Source organism: Ambystoma mexicanum, chromosome 6q, assembly GCF_040938575.1.
Source record: "Ambystoma mexicanum isolate Mex_15411 chromosome 6q, UKY_AmexF1_1, whole genome shotgun sequence".
Lineage (NCBI taxonomy): Eukaryota > Metazoa > Chordata > Amphibia > Caudata > Ambystomatidae > Ambystoma > Ambystoma mexicanum.
The window spans coordinates 1,587,695,299-1,587,718,626 of record NC_090937.1 but is presented as its reverse complement, the minus strand read 5'-3'; the positions used below and the strand labels follow the sequence as shown (position 1 = coordinate 1,587,718,626).

General features: G+C 45.7%; 1 protein-coding gene across 1 annotated transcript in view; it reads right to left on the bottom strand.

The window, feature by feature from the left end:
- Window positions 1-23,328, bottom strand: part of SMYD5 (SMYD family member 5) — a 338,185-nt gene that overhangs the window by 231,367 nt on the left and 83,490 nt on the right. The window contains exons 4-5 of the mRNA XM_069632308.1: window positions 14,521-14,642; window positions 243-312 (exon numbers count right to left, since the gene is read on the bottom strand). Of these exons, the coding sequence (XP_069488409.1) occupies window positions 243-312; window positions 14,521-14,642 (192 nt within the window). The remainder of the gene's footprint in view (window positions 1-242; window positions 313-14,520; window positions 14,643-23,328) is intronic.

Genomic DNA, 23,328 nt, shown 5'->3' with positions numbered 1-23,328 from the left:
TGACTTTTTTAGTCTAAAATGGAGGAGGCGACCCTCACAACCCCCTCCCCAACTTACCCTCTACCCAATCTATACCCTTACCCACCCCCATATATAAATGTAATTAAATTTGACTGAAAAAAAAGGACAAAAAAATGTGATCAAATGTTTTAGGTCAAATGTTTTTAGGTCAATTACGCCAATAACGAGGTTTTGACACAGCCATACCGTTGTTCATCTTCTGGAGAAAGGAATCTACCTACCTGCTTCACAGTAGCAACCATTCTAGCCATCAGCATGATACTCGCAGTCTCGGGAGGGTAATGAATGTTCCTGCATGAGAAAGAAGAGAAAGAGAGACCTGTAAGAAGCACTATGGGGAAGTCTAGGACGTGTGCTCATTAAATTACCTGATTATATAGAGAGAATCATAATTCTTTAAATTAACAGAAATATTAACAGACTCCAGCCCAGCGGCACCACCATATCGGGCTCTGGAGTGCAGGCCCGCTGGAGGCCCTGCATCAGGGACGGGGGGGACTTGCCCGACACCCTGTTGCCGGTGCCGCCTATACCAACGCTCATCCGGCACCATTACAACAAGGTTCACTCCAACACTGGGCAGAAGTCACTCTCCTGGACCCGACTCATCTGAATTGCTGCCCGTGGCAGCCTAGGTGCGCAAGCAACAGCAGGGATCCGTTTGCGTCCCAGAGCACCCCAAAACCCGCCAAAACAACTCTTGCGGGAGCAGCCCGAACTTACCTACCACCCTTCGGCATCTGCTTCACCTACCAGCAGTGTGCAATTCTTCCAGCTCCAGATCCGACATCCATGGCCCTATAGATGCACCCACCGCCCGCATCGACTGCGACCTTGTGGTTCCTGAGAGGGCACGGCTGCTGAGCTCTGCTACCTACGCCACAGGATGGCGCTGGTTGTCCCCACACTGCTGCGCTCCCCCTAATCGGACCCTAGTCCAAACAGCACTTGCAGATTTGTCGAGGCATCAGATTAAAAACGCCATACGTTGCCTCATTGACGCTGTGCAGGGCCCCTTACTACCTCGACTGTTACCACACCCCTGCCCCGATACCCTGCAGACAAAGGCCCCACTCCTTGCACTGTGGATGCCACTTGGTTGGCTTTATTCCGGGGATGATGGGCAGTGCTGTCCCGCCAGACTGGTCACCAGCGTAGCACCCGGCTGTGACAGACTCACAGCTAGCAGCGGCCACGCGGCTTTGCCACGCACCCAGGCACCAGAGGCCAACAGACTCCTAATCCTGCCATTTGCCACCCCTCTGGAGACCACACCATTTACCCTACCTGAACCCCTGGGCAGTGCTCTGGGATCCATGACATCTCCTTCTGGCTCCTGAGACGCGATTCACCATCCGGGTTCGGCGGGGGCTTGCTACCTCTCCGTACTCTGGCTGGACCCCTCTTTGCTCCTACAACACTGGAAGAGGTGCACTCCCACACTCTATCACTTCATTGAAAATAGCCTAGCCCTCCTTTCCGCCGGGTCCACAGCCACTAGAGATGCCTAGCGATACTTCCCTCACCTTTCCACACCGCCCTGTATCCATGTGCACAACTGTGATGGGGCTTCAGCCGCCATCGGTGGCGGTGTCTGAACACTCCTCCTGGTCGCCCAGAGGAGTTACTACCCCCTTTAACGGCACCGGTCAGCCCACTATACATGGGTGAACACAGTCCACTTTAAGGTGTGTTGGATCATCCCTGCTAGACGGGCTGTGGACATTGGTGTTCCTGGCGTCCTGGCCCGGCTCTGCTGAGTGGGGCATATCCTCACCAAGCAGTCTCTGAATCACTGGACTGCTAAGACCCCTCTGTCAGCCGTTCTTCTATTGTAATACCCTCAAGAGATGCTATTCTGGACCTCACCTCTCCACTGTAGGATACATCGAATGACCCTGCATTCATTGATTCCTGCTGAGGGTGGGGTGGGCCCCTCCCATTGATCACTATCGACCCCTGCACACTGCACAGTCTACCTCATTTCAGTGTTGGCGGGATCATGACCAAGGGAGCTAACAAGAAGCAGAGCTCCATCAACATGTTTGCAAAAGCAGCGCGGAAACCGGGGGAGCCCATGACTGAACCGGAGACTTCCACGTCAGCGTCCCCGAGGCTACTTAATCCCAAAAGATTATGGATTATATCCGCAAGGGATTTATTGATCTGCATTCCAAACTAGATGATATGAATGGGACTATTTCATTGATCAAAGCCCATATGGAGAAGACTGATAATCGGGTTACAGAGGTGGAGAATAGGGTCGGGGTGACCGAGGATGATATACTCTCCCTCTGGGCAGAGGTGACGGCCCTCTCTAGACAAGTCCTGGATGTCAGCAAAACGAATGAGGACCTCTAATCGCGCTCTAGGTATAATAACCTCTGTATCATTGGGATCCCAGAGGATAAGATAGACGGTCCCATGGAAGACTACATCGAACGTACCCTGCTTATGCCATTCGATTCCCCGAAACTCTCACCGTAGTTCGCTATGCCCACCGCGCCCTGACAGCAAAGCCCAGACCGGGTGCAGCTCCTCGCCATCAATGCAAGAGTTTTCCACTATCAGGACAGGGATTCTCTTCTTTGCGCAGTGAGAGCTAAGGGCAACCTCTTCCTCGGGTCCTCCAGAATCCACCTTTACCCCGACTTCTCTCAGCAAGAGCGCAAGACCTTCCTAGCATCCAAGAAGAGGCTGCGAGACCTGGGGGTCAAATACTCGATGCTTTACCCTGCTAAACGCAGGATCGACCACTCAAATCAAGTTTTTTTTCTTCACCATCCCGGAGGAGGCCTCTAAATTCATCGACGCACATTTTCCTGGATGACCAATCACGCCTCAGATTCTGCAGTCAGGTCAATTGTCCCTTGAGGATTGAGAAAGAACACTGAATACGGAAATTAATGTGTCTATAACTTGTCCTATAGATAGCCGACTCCACCAACTTAATTGATGCCTCGTTTAGTTTCACAAACTTGTTTTCCATAGTTACCATGCATTGTTCTTGCACTATGCACCATATAATGCCTTGTCAAATTCCTGTTTATGAAGCATTGATGCACATGGCCAGCGCACAGCCCCCCGGGCGATGTTGCCACTGTCCTTGGTTGTGTTAGAAGTTGTTTTGGGTTTCACCTCTCTAATTGTTGGAGAGGTGGGGGAGTGCTGAGAGGGGTGTTTTGTTAAAAAATGCTTGACATGCGACGGGAGGCTAGAATTGGATTCCACACATGACCAGATAGGCTTCTAAAGATCTCGGACCAACACACATTTGGGCTAAGCCCAGGATCCCAATTTTTCAATCCTCTGTTTCTCAACATCTGTCACCTTCCCGGATGGCTGAAGATCAGTTATCTGCATGAGTTGGAATATCAGGGGGTTGGGTAATCACACCAAAATGCGTAAATTACAGTTATATATTGAACGGCACAAAGTTAAATTGCTTTTTTCACAAGAAACGCATGCTCGCCCTGGCGGATGCGAGCGGTTCGCTAAAGTGTGGGGTCCCAACGTGGTTATTCCGACTACTCTACCCAAAACAGAGGTGTCATGATTTTGATACATAAGAGTCTTAAGTTTCAGCATAAAGTGGTTCATATCGATTCCTTAGGTTGCTATGATTTACTGTTTGGGACTTTGCTGAATCGAGAGGTTGTGCTATTTACATTTATGGCCCCACCATACATGACCCGGACTTCAATGAGCATCTTTCATGCCTACTTTCTGGATTCCCTCTTGTCCCTATCCTCTGGGGTGGGGACTTCAACACTATCTTTGATGTAGACATCGATAGATCAAGCTCTAGACCCCACCAGCTCTCCAGAGCAGCTAAAACCATCTTTAAAGTGCAAGCCCAAATGTTGGTATCGGACGCATGGAGGATGATTTACCCAGATTCCCGATCGTATTCCTTCTACTCCTTAGTCCATGATTCCCACTCACGAATTGACAGATGGATCGTCTCGGATATACTAATCGGAACCATTACACAGATGGCTATCCTTCCCAGGACATTCTCTGACCATTCACCGATGATCTCCAATAGCTGGGGTGCTCGCTCATGGAGGTTGAAATCACATTCTTTGTTAGACATTGCCTCTGAGACAGAGCTGGGGAGTGCCCTTTACGATTTCTTTACATTGAACATTGGCTCTGTCCAATCGCAGGCTACCCTGTGGGAGTCGTTCAAGGCCTACATCAGGGGCATTGCGATCCCCAAAGAGTAGGGGATTCTTAAAGTAATCAGGAGGGACATCGCAGATAGTGAATCTCGGCTCTCCTCCCTTGAAACCCAGTTTGCCTCCTCTCATTCACCCAACACCCTTTCTAATATAGGCACGGAATTAGATACATTCCGCTCGCATGCGGAACAGAAGTTTCTAGATGACTCCCACTCTGCTCTTAGATATGGGGAGGGTGAGGGCCTTGGTTGGGTCTTGGCTAGGCTGCTCCACCAGGAATCCGGTTCACCTCACATCCCGGCCATAGAGAGGGCCGATGGCAATGTTGGGGAGAATTCTCCGAAATGTGCTTATTTCCCTTCACCGTAGAGACCCTCAGCAACTTTGCTGGATTTTGAGGACTTGTTGTTTTCCCCTGGAGATAGTGTGAGCCTTTTTCCCCACTCTCTCAGGTATTTTGATGCGTGTTCTTTGGTTATGGAGTTTTTAGATAAACCCCTAAGGCATCATCTTTGTATTGTTGTGTCACACAGCACCTTCAGTGCAGTGGCACAGGGGTGTCCCTTGGACTCCCCAAGGTTTAAATACCTTCTCTGGAATGAACTACTGTTCCCCAGAGAATGTAAAGTTAAACTGACTTTACTAGTCTTTTTAAATTTGTAGACCCAGCACAAACTATCTTCCTATAGAGTGCTGAAGGGGTTACTTAGTATCCCCCATGTCGAAACACTCTTGTAGCTGTCAAAAGCTACCCTTTCCTATTGAAATGGCTGGTGGCAGTGGTTTTATAACAAACTACCATGATTTTTCCCGACGCGAACACCGGTAGCTAGAAATCGGGGCAGCTATGTTTTTCAATATAGCACCCAAGACCCCTCTGTAAAAACAGACTCCGGTCATCTTTTTTTGCTGTTTCTTTGTGGAAAGGTCCTTCTAGTGTTTACCTCTGCACGCCAAACCAGGTTTGCCCCTTTGTTTGTGCGCCTTTGGCGGGCTTCAGGACTGAAGTCCGCCCATGGCGTCTGAGTGTCTGGGGTGGCCAGGAATTGAGGGAGGTGCCCGAAACTCCCTGTGCTTCGTCTCCTAGGAGACCCAAATGCACTCTGGCGTGATTGACTGGCTGACATTCCGGCAAGGACAGCCACCCTGCTGGGCGAGTGGCAGAAAGGCTGGAATGAATGGGAGAAAACTGTTTAAAAGGCGAATTTCCAGGACTGGAAGGCAGAGTCGACCACTGGAACGAAAGAACTGAAGACGAGCTGGAAGAGGACGGCTGCTACAACCACTGGACCTTTGGTTTGCCTGGTGAAGCTCTGCTGCAACCCTGAATTGCCAGATCTCCAATCGACAGAGGAGCTCCTTCACGGACGGCTTCTACCTTTTAGTCGGTGGGACCAATCAACTCAGCAAACGCCTGGATACCATTCTCAGAGCTGGTTAAGGTTAACCAGAGGGACGGACACCAGTTTGCGTTTGGAAGCCACAGTTACTTGAGCTGAAGTGACGCGATTTTGTTTGCTCCGACGACAATCCTGTGCAGTGCAGGAGTCCTCCGACGTCCTCCCTCTTGTCCCCCTGACTGAGGCTCAGGAACAGCGAGACCTGCAGGACCTGCCAGGAACCAACGTTCACCTGCATCTTTTTGCTCCACTTTAAGGTACTGTGTCATACGGTTGAGAGATCCCAACTCTTGTGGTGGAAGTTTGTGAAACTTTCCCAACTCACAGGCCTACTCAGCTTGTGACCCAGAATATCTTTATCTATCGCCTGAACTACTTCTAAAAACGTTTACAAAGACTTCTCCATTTGTACCAGAATTGTGCTGTCCTATCCAAGAACCCTAGACTATTGACTTTGGCCTGGCCTAAAGTGAACCTCCTGGTACATTGATCCCTTTGCATTATCTAAAAGTAGTATTTTCTAACCTTTTGTACAAACCTATGCTTTTTATTCCGATTTAAAAGTACTGAAGTGCCATTTGGCTCCTTTTTCAGGGGAGCGCAAACTGTCTTTTGATACTGTAGTATATTGGTGTTTAATATCGAGTTGATTTCTACTAGTGAAAGTTTTCAAAATGACTGTGTAAATAAATGTTTAAGTATTTTTTACCAAGAAACCTTGAGTAAGTGTTTACTTGAATAACTGTGATTGTGATACTTCTGTGTAACTTCTTCTACTGCTCACATTCCCTCTTGAGATAAGCCTGGCTGCTCAGCTCGCTACCTAAAGCGTGTGGTACAGACTTCTACCAAAGTTTGGTTTTTGCTTATACCTGTAGTCCTACTTGTGTGTGGTGTTCCCTGAGGGTACTGCCTGCAATTCTGCCTAACAGGCACCCTGGCCCCCTATCATCACAAGACATCAATACAGAATTCTGCTTAGTCTATGAAACACTCTGTTCCAACGTTGACGGTATCCCTGCGGCTGATGTTGAGGCATACCTGGACAGCCTCCCGCTCTCCGTCCTCTCCACCGAGACCAAGGACACCCATGGAAAACCGATTTCGGCAGAGGAAATATTTAGGGCTATTGATGCCCTGGCCTCTGGAAAAGCCCCTGGATCCGATGGCCTTCCTATAGAATTGTACAAGCGCTATAAAGCCTGCCTGGTCCCCCACCTGGGGTGTTCTCCCCCCTTCCCTTCGAGAAGCCATTATCTCTGTATTACTCAAACCTGGTAAACCTCCCACACAATGTGGTTCGTACCGCCCTCTGTCCCTCATCAATTGTGATGTTAAGATCTATGCTAAGGTGTTGGCTCTTAGACTGGCACCGTACATGCCATTCATTGTACACCCAGACCAGTCCGGATTTATCCCGGGGCGCTCCACCTCTTTCAATTTACGTTGCGTGTTTAACATTCTAGCCCGGATTGACCCGAACATAAAGGCAGCGGCGGCCGCCCTCGACATGCAAAAGGATTTTGACTCTGTCTCCTGGAGCTACCTCTGACGGGTCCTTGAGAAGTGCAACTTCGGACGCCATTTTCGGTCGTGGGTTAGGCTTCTCTACTCCTCTCCTGTTGCCAGGGTCCGCACTGAGGCCGATGCCCGACCCTCATCACGAGACAGGGTTGTCCCTTCTCGCCCTTAATATTTGCTATAGCCATCGAATCCTTCGCAGACAGACAGGATACATCAAATGCATGCACAGAGGCCTGAGATTGTCCGGCTCCCCCGAGATCCTCTCCCTGTATGCGGACAATGCCCTCCTGTTTATCCGCTCTCCTGCATAAAACCTTGCCCCTATACTGGACAATGTCGTTCTTTTTGGCAAACTATCGGTTCTCAGGGTAAACTGTTCTAAGTCTATACTCGTTCCATTAACCAAACTTACAACCCACCCCTTAAATCCCCCTACCCCCCTAGGATTCACATGGTCGCAGGCCGAGATCACATATCTAAGAGTGGTGGTTGCGTGTCAACAGTATCCCCTATACACTGCCAAATTTGCGAAATACCTGACCACTCTGGCCCGAAAATGTGCAGGGTGGGCTAAATTACCTCCCTGGCTGGTAAGATTGGCACCCTTAAAATGATTGTGTTGCCCCAACTCCTATATAAGTTCCTGAATATCCCCCTATGGCTAGGCCATGAATTCTTCAGACACTGACCCGTATTGTCAATTATTTTCTCTGGCATTCCGGCGCGGTCCGCCTTAAACTAGACACACTGGCTACCCCAAAGTCCAGGGGTGGCTTCAATGCCCCCAGCTTCCGAGGGATATTGGATAGTTGCCCCAGCATAACTAGGCTCGAAGGCCTAGCGGTCATTGGCCGCGATATCCACTCTCTAGTTCACCCCTTTCAACATACTGATTTCGGATCCCTCGACCATGTAGGCTCCACGACACTAGCCTTGGCTAAGCTGTGGAAACGTGCGAATACCCCACATCCATTTAACAACGACCTTCCCCTTTGGAACATCCTCCCGGAATCTCCCTGTGTAAACCCTGCAACAACACGCTGCTGGGCTGATGCAGGTCTTGAGACCATCCGTGATGTCTTCGACCAGGGTAATTTCCTTGAATGGCCAGATCTACCAGAGTCCCTGCGAAGGACACTCTCCCATTGGCTTCATTATGCGGGTCTCCGCCACGCTTTTAAGAACAGATATCCAGACTTCCCCACAATCCCCTCAGATGATCTTATATGGTCTGAAATCCTCAATACCATGTCTCTTAAGGGGAAGGTCTCCAGATTATATGCCCTTCTTCAGTCTAAGTCCAGCCCCCCCTTTCGATAAACTCAGATACGCACTTGGGGTAAGGACATAGATAATGAAATATCTGACCAAAGCTGGGACTGCATGTTTGCCCGTAGCCACATCTCGTTCAACTCTCATTTCAAACTAATCCAGTTTAAGGTGCTCCACAGATTCCATTACACCCCGACTAGGGCATGACTCCAAGAAGCTAGCTGGACTATGTTTGCTGTTGGCAGTCTGATGTATCTTACAACTATAGCTCTGCCCTAGGGCCCCCCCGCACGCCCAGTGGCTTTGGGCCGTTACCTGGGCCTCGGACACGCAGGAGGTTAGGGTGGGCCAACAACCACTAGTGTCTAGACCTAGAAGCATTTGGTCTCCATTACGATCCTATATCTGCAGTAAATACAGATGATTCCAGCGATCTTCCTTCCCCAGCCCCAAAACCTGATTGATTCTTGTACCTTAATTGCCACTGTGAAATGTCTATACATGTCTACTGTGCCACCTGTTGGTTCATTACTACCATGTATAAGCTACTGTCATTGTGAGTATGCTGATCGCATATCAAGTTTCTTGCCTTTTTGTTGTAATGTCAAGCTCAATAAATAACGGTTTAAAAAATAAAAATGCAAGTGGGTCATAATTTTCTGTGATGGGGGAGGGGGTGAGGCCATCTAAATACCATACTCCACCAGGAGGCACCATACAGAAGGTGTACAGCGACAGCTGGAGCAGTCCCATTGCTGGGCAATCTACAAAAACTTTAAAGTCATGATGCATAACCTTTACAAAGTCATAATGCAGCGTGCTGGGTAAAAAAGTGAATCAGTAAAAGCGGACAATACAAAACAGACTTCAGAAACATCTTTAGTGATGACAGTATCTACAGATATGCAATCCAGGGAACAAATGCACTTTAAAGACTATAGGGAGTTTCATGATGGGTTGCTAGAAGCTTGAAGGAGCAAAGTGGTAGACAGCAAAGCGTGGATGGGGAGGATTCTGGCGAGGAGAGTTTGGAAAAAAAGGTGTAAAGGCACGAGTATCTGGAGACTGGAGATCTATTTAGTCAAGTATAGTAGTACTAGCACAGGGGTGGTTTTAAACACAAAAACAAAGCACTTTGTATAGGAAGCAATTTTGCATGGATAACCATCCCGAGTGGAAGCAGAGTTCCTAGATAATATCTGTAGAAGATACAAGGAGCACATTTCTATTCCTTTTTCAGATGGGCAAAGGAGTAGCAGGGTAGTCCCTCGAGGTGGCCAAGATGTAATCCTGCCTGCTGAGGATCGGTAAGTAGTGGATTCTATGGTAGGGTTATAGGTGTGATCAGGTCTGATGTCCTGGGGATAAGCTTGACAATCATAGCAACAGAGGTGATTGACGGTGACCTGAAACCTCCACCATCAAAGACGACACCAACAATACAAGCCTTAGGGAATGGGGTAAGAAGGACAGTGGAAAATGATACAGGAGAGTAGGGTGCTTGGCATCGAGGGCTGGGGAAAGCACTTCGGTTTTAAAGAATTTGAAGCTCAAGCAAAAAAGCAATGATGCAAGAGGAGAAGATTTAAGCATCATCTATGAATAAATGATTAGAGAATCCAAAAGGTTGAGTTGAGATTGGACAGATTAATGTGTAAAAATACGAGCAGGAGGGGACAGACCAAAGGCCAATTATTGCATGACCCTTACGTGGAGGGGAGCAGCTGAGGTCTTAGTGTTCCAAGAATTGGAAAAGGGAAGAAAGGCCAGGTAGGAGGGAAGTCAAGCGGGGAATGCGTTCTGAAAGCCAATTTGGGTGAGTGTCTGTAGGGAGGAAGAATGGTCAAGTATGTAAAATTTGAGTTCAAAGCGAATGAGGATAGATGACAGATGGCAGAGTTGAGCCGTAGTGAGGGAACTAGATGCATGGGTAAGCGCAGTCTCTACTGTGACAGTGGAAGATCACGTTGAAGTTGACAGTATTTCTGCCCCTTGGGGGTTAAGTGATCATAGCTGGAAGCAGTCAATTGAAGATGGTGGAAAGAGCTTGATGAAAACTATGGAGAAGTGGCCATGACCTGCTGAGATGGGGCCAGGCCTGGGAAGCTCATGCAAAAGAGGTGGGGAAATAACTTACAGGAGAAGGTGGACATGTGGTAGGACAGTTTTTCTGAAGTCCAACTAAGGGCTTAGTAAAACCATTCAACTGAGGCAGTACAAGACTCCACTCTTAGTATAAAGCTGTACCACCTGAGTTCATGGTAGTGTAGGCTGAGCAGCCAGGCTGATCTTAGTAGGGAGAAAGGGCTGTAGAATCAGTACATATTAAATTGTAATACAAATGGTCCAAAGAAACACTGAAACACTTTGTATTGTAAAAATAAAGGACTTATTTAAATACAGGTAGACCCAGATAAATCTAGGGCTAAGTAAGCACTAACACATTATATGTAATCACAATATAAAAACACAGCACTATACTTGAAGGTACACTGACCAAAGTATAAACCTTATTTGGAAATACCCAACAGTAGTTCTAGGGAAGTCAAAACCTTTTCATACACATTCAGTATATGTCACACCTTTTCTTGGGGAGTAAAAACCAATGGTTACTTTCACAATTACATTCAGTAATGCAAAGGTAGTACACCCTTCCAGTGTACAGTGACTCTTGATACAAATCACATAATCTGTCAAATGGACAATATACTTTTGGTGAATAGTGGAACACTTATTCCAGGTACAGTAAAACCTATAAACACTTTTGTGATAACACAGAGTTGTACTAGGTGAGTAAACCTCAAGGATGTAATATTCAATAACAGGTGCTTTTGAGATCAGTGAACCACAGATAGAGATAAGCAGTAACTCTTGTAACTTTATTTTTGAAGTGCACACAGCTAGCACAAGGTAAGTAAAACGCACATACTTTAACCTCACAATGAAGAGGGAAAGTAAAACCCAATGTCACACTTTACTGAATGACTCAGTTATTTTAGGTAGGCAACAAACTAATGCAGATTTATTCTGGACAGGCTAGCAGCAAGTCAGGAGAAGCAAGACCCAGTTGGGGGACACTCATACAATTATCCTCAAAGGACTAATCTGGTGATACACAGTTGGGGGACACTCATAAAATTACCCTGCAGGAATAATCTGGTGAAACCGACACTTTACATTTGGGAAGAGGCACAACCTAATCACAGGAGAGTAATGTACCTTCACATCTACTTTCTATTAGACTGGCATAACAGTTTCTAAGGAAGAAAAGACGTTAACCATACTTTTAAGAATAGTGCATCACACATCCAAGCTAAGAACAAACTTTTGTAACTGTTCACTCTTAGAATTACAATTACCAACCAACTCTTTCACAAGTAAGTAGCTTTTAAACACTTATTTTCTTTTCTAGGTAAAAGCCCCAATCCCTTAAAAGTCTTTCCCTTGTTCTTGGAGCAGGAGTGCTCTCAGGGGCAGAAGGGGGTTCACTAGGACTAGTGACCAATAGGCAGTGTCAGAACAGGTTCTTTAGTAGCAAAGGTCAGAGATCCTTTGGAAAACTGGGCAAACAGGTCAGTACTTTACTTCTAAGGCTAGAAGAGGATCCAGGGGCTTCTCAGAAGACAACCTAGCAGGAATCTAGCAGTGGGACTAGGTGCACTGGATAGGCCTCCACACCACAGAAAACAACCCACAGCTACACAGAAATCCTAACAGGCTTAAGGTAAGTACATACCAAAGCCAACACAGTACCTCAGCATTGAAGAAGATTTTGCAGCAGGAGGACTTCAAGATCTGCAGGCAAATATCCAGTCAGTGGATTCCTTTTTGTGGTGACTGAAAACAAGAACTCAGAAGGAACTTTGCAGCAGGGATCGATGAAGGATCTAAGTCAAGGTTTCCCTCACAGCCGAATGCGGTTCTGTGGATTTGGCGCCTTTTCAAGGAGCACAGAGGAAGACAGAAAATCGCGGTTGAATTCTCGTCGTTACAAAGGTCCAGCACTCTGTTGAGGGGACTTTTCGGACTCTATTCGTGTCTCTGGAGATCCACCAGGATGCCCACGAAGTTTCAGCGAGATTCGGAAGACCGTGCACCGCACGATGGCTCAAGGTCCCAGGGTATTGCAGAAACGCAAGGTCTCAGCAACACGTGGGATGGCTCAAAATGCAGGTCTTCTTGAGTCTAGTGGGTCCCACCAGGCTCTGGGTCGGGATCATTGTTTTCGGAGTCCCCAGGTCGATTGGAAGGAAGGACTACAGCAGGCTCCGGTTACACAGCAGGCTCTCCGGTCGCTGGAAATCGTTTCAGCTGCTTTACCTTCATTCTTCCTCTTCGGTTTCGGTTCCAGTGGTCGACTTTTCTTCAGCTTTCAGGTTCGCAGTATCAGGAACTACAGCCTCTGCATTCTCTCCCTGCATTTTACAAGAAGGGGTGGTCTGGTTGTCTAATCAAGACAGCCAGCCACCCAACGGGATTTGTCCCCATGCAAGCAAGGCGTAAGACAAAGAACTGGGGAGTTTTGGACTCCTCCCTCGCTTCCTTCCCTCACAGACGGACTGGAGCCTGGGCGGGGACTCCCGCCGAAGATCAAAATCACATAAAGTAATTTCCCACCCTGAATGTCAGGGGAAGGAACAAGAAACACTAAAATGGCGAAAAAAGAAGAACGGGGCCATTTTGGTAAAATTAGCAACCTTAGGTGCCTTTACTGCAGCTGTGAACACAGCCCGTAGTAAAGGTGCACCAAATGAATACAAGGTATCACTGCCAGCAGCCATTGAAGGTAAGCTTGTCACTGTAACAGAATTGTTACAGTTTTAGTGTGAAAGGGGATACACTGCATCTCCCCAGCACCCCACATAAGGTGGGGTGTGCTGGCTTCACATAATAAAATGTAAAAGGGATCCAAAGATCCTTTCTACCCTTGGGAACTGTAGTTCACCCAAGGTTAGCAAAAGAAAGTTAAAAGGGGAGCCCCTAGGGCAACCCAGCAACAACAGGCACTTATTGCCAATAAGTGGTTAAAGAGGATAACTTTTAATAAAGACACCATGGAGAGTCTTAAAAATGACACCCATAAAAAGAGTTAAAGATTATATGAGTGTGGAAAAAGGTTCCCACTCACTGAGGTATTAAGAAAAAATGTCCTACCCATAAAGCAAAATGTTCTGGGGAGGACCCACGTCAGGAAGATTTACCAGTTCTGTGAAAATCTTACCCAATAACATTGCTGATCAGAAGTTCCTGAGGAGGTCATCAGTGGAACGGGAAGACCTGGTTCCATGTACACAACATTGTGACTCATCACTTGCCAACCAAACTTCGTTATCACCCCGCCTGCCCAGCCAATTCCTACAACTGGAACAACCACTGATGCCTTCAGCCAACTCTTGAATAAGCTCATTGTGGTTTCTTTACTTGACATGGCAGAGAGTCAGAATCTCAAGGATAGGGTGTCACAAGCTCTGGGAAATATACAACATAGGATATCATGGAATCAAGAAAGGAATAGGTTGAAAAAGGTACGAGAGTGCTGGTCAGTGGTTAGGCTATTGAGGTCCATTCAGGAGTTACAAGGCTTGGTTTTGTGTGCTATTGTTGTTGAAGACAACTTGTAAAAAAAATGTTTGGGAGTAGGCTGGTTCCAGAACAATGTACAGTGACATGCTAGATATCCCTGGATCACCAGTGAACTCATTGGGTGGTATAGAAGAAGGTGAGGAGTCCCAGCTTCTCCATGTCCAAAAGCAGGGAGATAGTGAGAAATAAAGGCCTATAGGATCTTACACAACCCTACATCTGCAATGTGGGCAGACAGCTCATCATTGGCCCTCAAGCACTCGTGAACGTTGGTGATGCAAACACGGGACATAGAATCAATGGAGAAGGTAGAACGGAGTTCCAACACTAATGACTATACATGCAGGAATACACAGGTGTGTTGCCAAGTCATCAATTATGTAACAGTTGGGAAAAATCAAAACATGACAAAAATAAAGAAGTGTATTAATTAAATTGTATGAAGTGGACCGTTCGTGCCAGTTACTTTGTGTCCCCTTCACAGACAGAGCAGCCTCAATTTGAATTGCGAGTGGATGGATGCAAATTTCACCTACCTCCAGGCCTCCTGCAGTCTGTTGAGGGGGTGTTTGGGATCTTTATGGGATGCTCCAAGGCACAGAGCTTGGTGATACTGCTCATGGGCTGATGTCCGACAGGCAGCACTGCAATAGACCACCTGCAGTAGAAACAGGAGCAACATCATGGTAATTCCCCTTTAACTGAGTACAGCAGAAATAGAAACAGGGTCATCAAAAATATATTCAGAGCAAGAGATGTTTCAAATGATCACATTCATGAAAAAAATATTTTATTTTAATTGGGTTAGTGTTTAAAATACATAAATGTCTAAACCTTTCATTATAATAATTCCACGTATATAAAAACAAGAGGAAAGAATATACAGATAGCAGCAGAATCTACATACACAGATAACAATCCATTAATTTAAATAATCACAGGTTACCTCTCAATTATTCCCAGCTTCCTAAGGAACTTCAAGACACCCTGGTTGTTGGGGGCACAGATTTACCCTCAGATGTCTTGCTGCAGTGTCTGCCATTTAGTAGGTCCTTAGAAGAACCTGGTTTCTTTATGCATTTTCTGGGCAGGACGTCATTACTTTAGTTGTTTCTAGGAACATGGAACTTCGCAACAAGGAAAGGCCAAGCAGGAAAATGAAGTGTGGACATGTTACTATCAGGGCAGTTAAAGTGGTATATCTCCTGGTGTTTAGAAAGCAAAACTGGAAAGAAACCTGATGAAACACTTTGCATTCTCCTCATCAGGCTGCAGTATTTATATTGTTCTTTTCACCTCTTTACTATTGGCCTCCTCCAATTGCTCGATTATCTGATGAGGGATCCTAATGCCCTCATCTGACAAGGGATCGACCTCAACATCCTGCAATGTAGGTCAGCCTCAGGGGCTGGTGTAGTAAAGATTGTGTGTATGGTCCATCACAACCTTCAACAAAGGGCTCTCTCTAGTCCACAAATTCCCATAACAGATCATTCCACAGCGCAATCAATGTACATTTAAAATACGCCTAACTTAACAAATTCACATCCGGTCTCTCAGTTTGTACAGCTGATTTAGATTGATTTCTCCTACCTTTTAGCATGGACTTGTAGAGGGGGCATGTTTTGTTATCCTCAGTCCTGTCTATTTCCTGCTGCCGACAGTTAGCACTGAAAACAAACAAGGGTTGTGGTAAAGAAGATGTATCATTATTGTGCTTCATCCCCTCCCCCAGTGAGACCCTCTGCACTTTTTGCTGGACTTCTGGACCTTTTTCTTTTAATCCTGAATGAGTGAAGCCTTTCTCCACTCATTCACTCTTATGGACTCTGTCTTTTGGAACTCTATTATTTGTATTTTACCTGTATTATGGAGTCTGTCTGCTCCATAGCTCTTAAAGGCATTTGTGGTTTACTACTGCAGCACACAGCTCCTTATGGGCAGTGTTGCTGGGGACCCCTAGGGTCCTCCTTTAAGATTATTTTTCTATATCCTTAAGTAACTACAGTTACTAAGGATCGAGAGATGCTTAGTGTCTCTCTCAAAAATCTATAGTCTAAGAGATTGGCACACATCACCTTCAGTCCCAACTTCTCTCTGCTCCTGTGACTTTTTAGTCACATAGACAATTACCTAGTTATGGCTGGTGGCAGTGGGCGTGTTCTACCGACTATTGGGCAATTTTTATACTGCAGGCTATGTCCATCGCCTCAGTAGTGCACAATAGGGGCACGCAAGTACCAACACGGGGCCTCCCTTCTTTTTTCACCATTATTAGCGTGGTTGTTATTCATTAGCCCTTCCTCTACAATTCTGGGAGGGGGAGGTGTGTCTGGGTGTGTCTGTGTTCTGCCTTTGGTGGGATCCAGTAGGTATCCCCGCCTAGGCTCCAGAATGTCTGGGCAAGCAGGAAGTGGGGGAGGAGTCTTCCACACGCCTGTCCCTTGTCTGCCAGAGTGCCTGAATAGGACCAGCTCCCACAGTGGAACTGGCTGTCCTGATTGGACAGCCAAACACCCCTCTCTGTAGAAAGTTGAGAAAGATTGCAGAGGAGTGTGTGCTGGAACTGCATAAAAAGGTGAGGCTTCTGGAGTGTAAAGCAAGTCGACCACAGGAAACAGAAGTAACCGAAGTAGATGACGACCAGGGACACCTGCAGAACCTTTACAAGACCATGAAGCGACCACTGCTGTCCTGACCCAGTTTTCTATGCGACAGAAGCTCTGAAGAGGACGACTCTTTCCCTTTGGCTGATGGGAACAACCAGTCACAGGACTACCTTTGAAACGTGCCATCTCCCGAGGTCCTAGAAGCTTCCAGAGCTGTGGAACGCCAATACCAGGAGACCTGCTGCCCATTTCGAGTGCATCATCGCAGGGAGACTGAATACATCCAAATCCGTGCTAAGCTCATAAGGACACGCCAGAGATCTGATCCAACACGCCCAGACCCCCTCACCAGAGTGTAGGACTGCAGGGAGCGAAGAAGATTGACCGGGCGATCCCTTTCCTTTGTTGGTGCTGCTGAAAAGGCACCAAAACCGCAGAGTGAACCAAGAAGTTGCTGAAAGCCGTGCTACAGGTCCTCCCTCGAGACTGCTGCTGAGAGACACTGTCCATTGTCCTGCATTTTGTCACCAAACCACGGAATCTGGAGTACGAGCCCAAAGCTGCCACATTGCAGAGGAGCCAACATGAATACTTTCTTCAAATCAAATGTACTGTGGGGAAAAAGGTATTGCTTACCCAATTCCAAGAAGTGGCTTCAGATTGTTGAGTGCACGTAGAGATGCCCAGGGGAAGCCCCCGTTACCTCCGACCCAAGCGGCTTCTTGGGTCTCCATCTCAAGTCTGTTTTTAGGTCTCCTTTGTTAGCTGCTAACTTGCTGCTTCAATAAATTTAGGCACTGGAAGAAACTGCAGGAACTCTTCATTATTCGCCGTTTGCCAAGACTTCAAGCCCTCTCCGAACTGTCTTTAGCTAGGGTTGCGTTTTTGGACTTCGACTTGGCAGGCGAAGAAACCATCTCCAGAACCTTATTTTCCTCCCTCTAAATGACTTTTCTATATGTGTTTGCAGAGTAAATGTATTACCGTATAACCTGTTGAAAACCGCATGAGTGCGCAAAATACGAAAACCTGGTCTTTTCCCTTTCTAACATTGCTACAATTATAACTGGGAACAAAACACAAAAGTGAAAGTGCCCTCTGAAGTGTATTATCTAGTATCCCTAAGTATGCTCCGCAATCCTCTGAAGTATTTAAAGTGATTCTGGTGTAAATATAATAAACATATATCTTTTATATAAATATACGTGTAAGTGCTTCTTTGCTGGGCCTGTCCAACTAAGATTCAGAGTACTTGCCTACAGCTCACATCTTCCTCTTAAAATAAGCCTGACTGCCCTGTCACACTACCAAGGTCCTGAGCTAGTACAGACTGATACTAAGAGTTGGGGGATCTACAAACCACTGGGATAGGTAACTAAAAAGTCTTACTGCCAGTAGGACCTTAGGAACACTCCCCTAACAGTTGCGAGTTTGAGTCTCTTGTGATCTGATGGCGTAGCACCAAGAGGTAACGTTTGCAATATGGCATCAAGGTTTGTTAGTGTTCAAAGAGTCTAGAGCAATTGTCTTCAAACTGTGGGGCAGGCACCCGATAATGGCGCCAGAAGGAGATACGGGGTGGGGAGGTAGTTTTGGCAGGCGCAAGGACCTTCAAAAATATTTGTACTCAAGGGGGGGGGTTTGGTAACATTATTGTTACTGAACTTGACACAGTTTGAATACCACTGGTCTAGAGTGTGGCTAAAGTATTAATTCCTAATTTATATCATGGGACAGGCAAGAGTGTAATCAATGGGACAACAGGCTGACTCGCCATGTCAGTCAGCAGGTTTCAGCTTCAGGATGTGAAAGGGGATTAAGTCACCTCTCAGCCAATTAAATGCGTTAGGAGAGCTTTACAAAGTAAATACCAATTACTGAATCCCTCAGTCGATTGCATGCAGGTGCGATTACAAGGAAGAGTGCTAGGGGTGAGGGGGAACAGCGGTGCTTCTGATCAGATATACCAGTAGGAAATGCGTTATTGCCAAAGAACCCTCTACATGGGTCCTCAATTGAGCTGTCAAAGGTCATGCTACCCAATCATCTCTGGTTAACCCCACCTCCAAATTGCAGCACACAAGAAAAGCACTTCCCACTGTTGGTTGCGGACACACAAAAAGGACAGTCTTCATGACTGCCGGTCTTGTCTTCAATTGTATATACGTATGCAATATGATATTTTATAATTAATTTAAAAAGAGCACAGGACGTCCATCACACATCTCATGGTGCTAGGTGTTGCATGCAAAGGGTTAGTACAGGAAATGTACTGATAAAACCACTTTCTGTGCAAAATGCCATTGCATACAATAGCACCTCACTTTGTTCTGTCTCCAAATGCAAGAATATGAATGGCATTGGGTCTCTTATGCACTCTGTGCACCAGAAATACTAGAATACATGGCACCACGATGACATAAGAATGCCATATGATGGTGTCTTCCCTTGGATTTTGTTACATGCTCCAGTAGCATTTGATAACAGTGACCATCCTGGCTTTTTTCCTGTTTCCAAAGCGTGGGTATGAGTGTGTGCACTCTGCACTGGGAGATGGCTTTACTTCAACAGAAGCCAAAGTGTTGCTTTTCATACTTATTCCTCACAGCCCTACAACTTTACTCACAGCCCTACAACTGTACATGTGCAGACCCAGAGGGTTCCAGTCCATCTCCCATCCTATTGCAGGCTAGTCTTCAATGGTGCATTGTGTCATTCAAGTCAAAAGCGAATGGAGTGATGTATATGGAGAGGAGCAGTAAACAAAAAGCCAAGAGAATTAGCACTTGATCAAGCATGGATGGTAAGCCTTCTCTACACTTCACAATTATCCAAAGGCAAGGCTGTGGAAAGCAGAGATTGTCAGCCTATGGCCTAGGGCTTTACAATCCTTTCAAAGCCTTCAGTCTTGGATGACAGGCAGACAACGACAGACAACTTGCTCCAATAGTCTTCACTGTATCAGCTGGTTATGACCCTCTTGATTACTGTATCCTTCTCACCAAATTCTCAGACACTGGGATCCAAGCTGCAGACTAAAGCCAAATGGTCTCATCAAATCAACCAACAAACCCTTCTTTGCCCAGCTGGTGATCATCTCCCCTTGTCCTCTTCAACACAAATCCACAGCGAAGGCTCACCTATTCCTTTTGTCTCATTTTCTATTCCTAGTCAGACAATACTCATGGCCAACAATGAGCTCAAACTCAATGACAAAATGGAGGGCCTCAATTTGTTGCCACCACATCTGGCCTTGGTCCATTTGGCACTACTCTCTCGGTTTGTTTCCTCATCCCTGGCTCAGCTTCAAAAAGCAGAGATTCTTTCCATTTACATGGCAAATTCTGTTCTCCCAAACAAACATGGGTGTCTGCACCGGATTTCTGATTGGTAAGACATTCCTTCCCTGCAGCAACTTTCGATGCATTCTCTCTCAGGTGGTCAAACATTGGCAGCCACATATGGAGCAGGATACCTACACCTGGCAATCCCTTCAGAATACACATACCCAAAGTGCTCAGAACATAAATCACTGAGAAACACCTAGCACAAAGAGAAGGGGCTATCAACATTCTTCATCTTGCCGCTCCATTTCCTCCCAGTAACTCCCCCAGTGTAGAACCTAGAAAGAGAACACCAAAATGGTAAAAGTTGCACTACACAATACCACTATACATTACAGCAGGGCTTTCAAAATCTACTAGCCCACTCGCATTGGTGACAAGATTTTATGAAGGGCCAGCATCATTTGAATGGCACTCGACCTTGCTGGCAAGTATTGTGATGAAGACATTTTTTTTTTTACATTTACTGCAATCTTTGTTTGCAGTAAATGGCAAAGGTTTCAGTGTGCATAACCAACCTTTGGGTGGAAGCACTGCACCAAATATGCAGTACATTTCACTTCGGTTGAGTATGTAAACTAAAGAACTCGCCCTGCAGGTCTAGTGGGATTTTTTAAAAATATGTCTAGGTCTTATTGCAGTCCAGTACAGTTCAAAGTCGCCGCAATTAATGTTCTAGTAGTTCCCAGCCTCAACTATCAAAACAGCACCTACTTGGGAGCCCCTTGTTATCTTCTCAGAGTCCCAAGACAATGGTGCTGCTAACCACCTCATTAATGTCATAAGCAAGGACCACATCTCTCCAAGACTATCGCCCTTAGTTAAAAGGGATGAATTCAAATATTAATTTCCCCATCGCCCCTACTCCAAAAACCGGCCTCGAGTTCTCTCACCAAAATTCTGTTCATACACCCTTACAACCGGCACTCCTCATCCAGAAGCCTACTCACCGCGCACTCCTTCATCAAGGTGGCTCTGAATTTTTCCCCGTTGAGTTTTTCAGAACCATCACTGGTGTGGGGTCATGAGAAGCCAACTGTTTACCTGTAAAGGCTTTTCACACTTTTGTCTAACCAAATGCTCAATGGTTACCATAACCAGAACACTTAACACTTAGACTTGGGAGGTTAAGGTTTTTGGAACAGGTTGAATTAACATTAAATTAAGGTGAAGAGTAAACTTTTTAAAACACTTATAAGTTCACATTACAACCAGCGGATAGCACACAAAACAACAAAAAAGGGTAATTTAGCAAAAACATAGGTGATAACTAGTCAACCAACGTACCAATAAAAAGCAGTGAAAAGCACGGAATATCGACAAATTCCTTAGTTTAAAAAGAAAAAAAAGGCAAAACATAAGAGATACAAGTACAACACACAAACCACAAGAAGAGGTGTCTCAGTAACCCCCATCCATCATGGAAAGTGATTGAATGTCCACACAGATATAGACAGATATACTATTTATTCAGTAAAAAAAGTTGTTAAAAAGGACGTTATGGTTACAAGTAAAAACTAAAACCCCCTGAAATCTGCCAGTTATGGTAAGCAACCATAACTCGCGCCACCACCGTGCCCTGCTAAGACGAACACCCAGGACATCAATGAGTGCACATTACATACTTTTAGCAAAAGTTCTAGTTAACTGAAAACGACATCAGCTAAGGCCATTCCTTCTTCCCAAGAAACAGCAGCACTGCTGTAATGAAGGAGCATGAGAAACGCTGCCCCTACCTTACAAATAAACGCACAACATTTTCTGCCATACACCTACCCCCCACCCCCCCATATTACTTTTTGGGGCCTCCTTCCTCATTTCTGTTCGCAAATTTCCTTATTAGCTGTCCTACCAAAAAAAAACATATCGCATACACTCCATCTACTTTATATTTCGCAGTAAAGGACATAGACGTAATATGATTTGCAATTAACAATATAGATTTGCAAAGCAGTAACGTGTGGTAGTAAAAAATAGGATTTAACGTTATAATCCGGCCCGCCTGTGGCGGGCCCGATTACAAAACAAAATCCTTTTCCAAGATGGCCACCATAGAAAGGGAAGGTGGTTGTTCCATACATGTCCCCTCTTTGCTTTCCATGGTAGCCTACAAAAAGTAAAAATACATGCCGTGATGCAGAACCTGAAAATGAACATACAGTGACGTACAACGTAGCACGTTTCATTTTCAAATAATACATTGTTTTTTAAAAGAAACCATTTACATTTTAGAATTTGTAAAGAAGTTTTATTTCACAAGAAAGTGTTCGAGACCATCAGTCTATTCACATTTTCAATGAAGTGTAACATTGTGTGTCATCGAAAATGTTAATGGTGAGCCACACGTTCTTTTCGTATACACAAAGTATGCGTTTTCAATAAAGCAACCGCTTTGTTCGCACAGTGATTTCCAAGACGTCGCCATGACGTTTGGCCTACACCACCATAAAAGAGGTTATATTACTCCTAATGGCCACTTCAGCGTATGGACAAAGGGGGCCGGCGCGATCATCCCACAAAATTGTGACGGACAGGCAGCCGGTCACAATCAGTTGCATCTGATGTCCAAAGAAGCCATCACTCGGCATCTGAAATCCATGGCAAGCACAGTGAGGCAGGATGTAGCTGGTAGAAAAAACGTAAGAGAAAGTACGTATCAATACCCAGCCTTCAGCAAACAATGTCAAAAAAGACAAAAAGAACATGGAAACGAATACACAAATCGAAGTGGTCATACATCATTTTAAGGAAATATTAGCATTGAACATGGGTAAATCTATTGACAGGCTACAAACGCTGAGAATCTGCACTCTTCATAAGTTAAAGAAAATGACAACCACACACAAAGATGGTCCTTCAGTTACAAAGCCAAAAATAATGGTCAAGTAACAAAAAAATACATATTGTGATTTCAAAAAAGACCAAAAGAACATGCAAACTGACACACAAAGCGATGGGGTCAAACGTGACATTTTAAAGAAGAAACATTAGCGTTGAACAAGGGTAAGTCTACTCATAGCCTGCAAAGGCAGAGAATCCACACTCTTAGTAAGTGGAAAAAAATGACAACTGCACAGAAAAGTAATACTTCAGTTATATTGTCAAAATCATTGTTCTGGTAATAACAAATTTAAACTCGGTCCGGTGTAGAGTTGTCAAAATTAAACTTACATGATATTTACCGGCTCCATTGGTTTTGGATAAAGTCAGACAGCAATGTGTTTGCAGCAAAGAATCTGCGTGAACTGATATTTCATGTGCCTTACAAACGTTTTTGGAACATAACCTTATCAAATGGTGGTGTGATTTGGGGGCGTGGCTAAGCGGCCATGCGGTGAGACGCATTACTGGAGAGCTCCGTTAAGATCCCGACTACGATCCTCGTAAACTG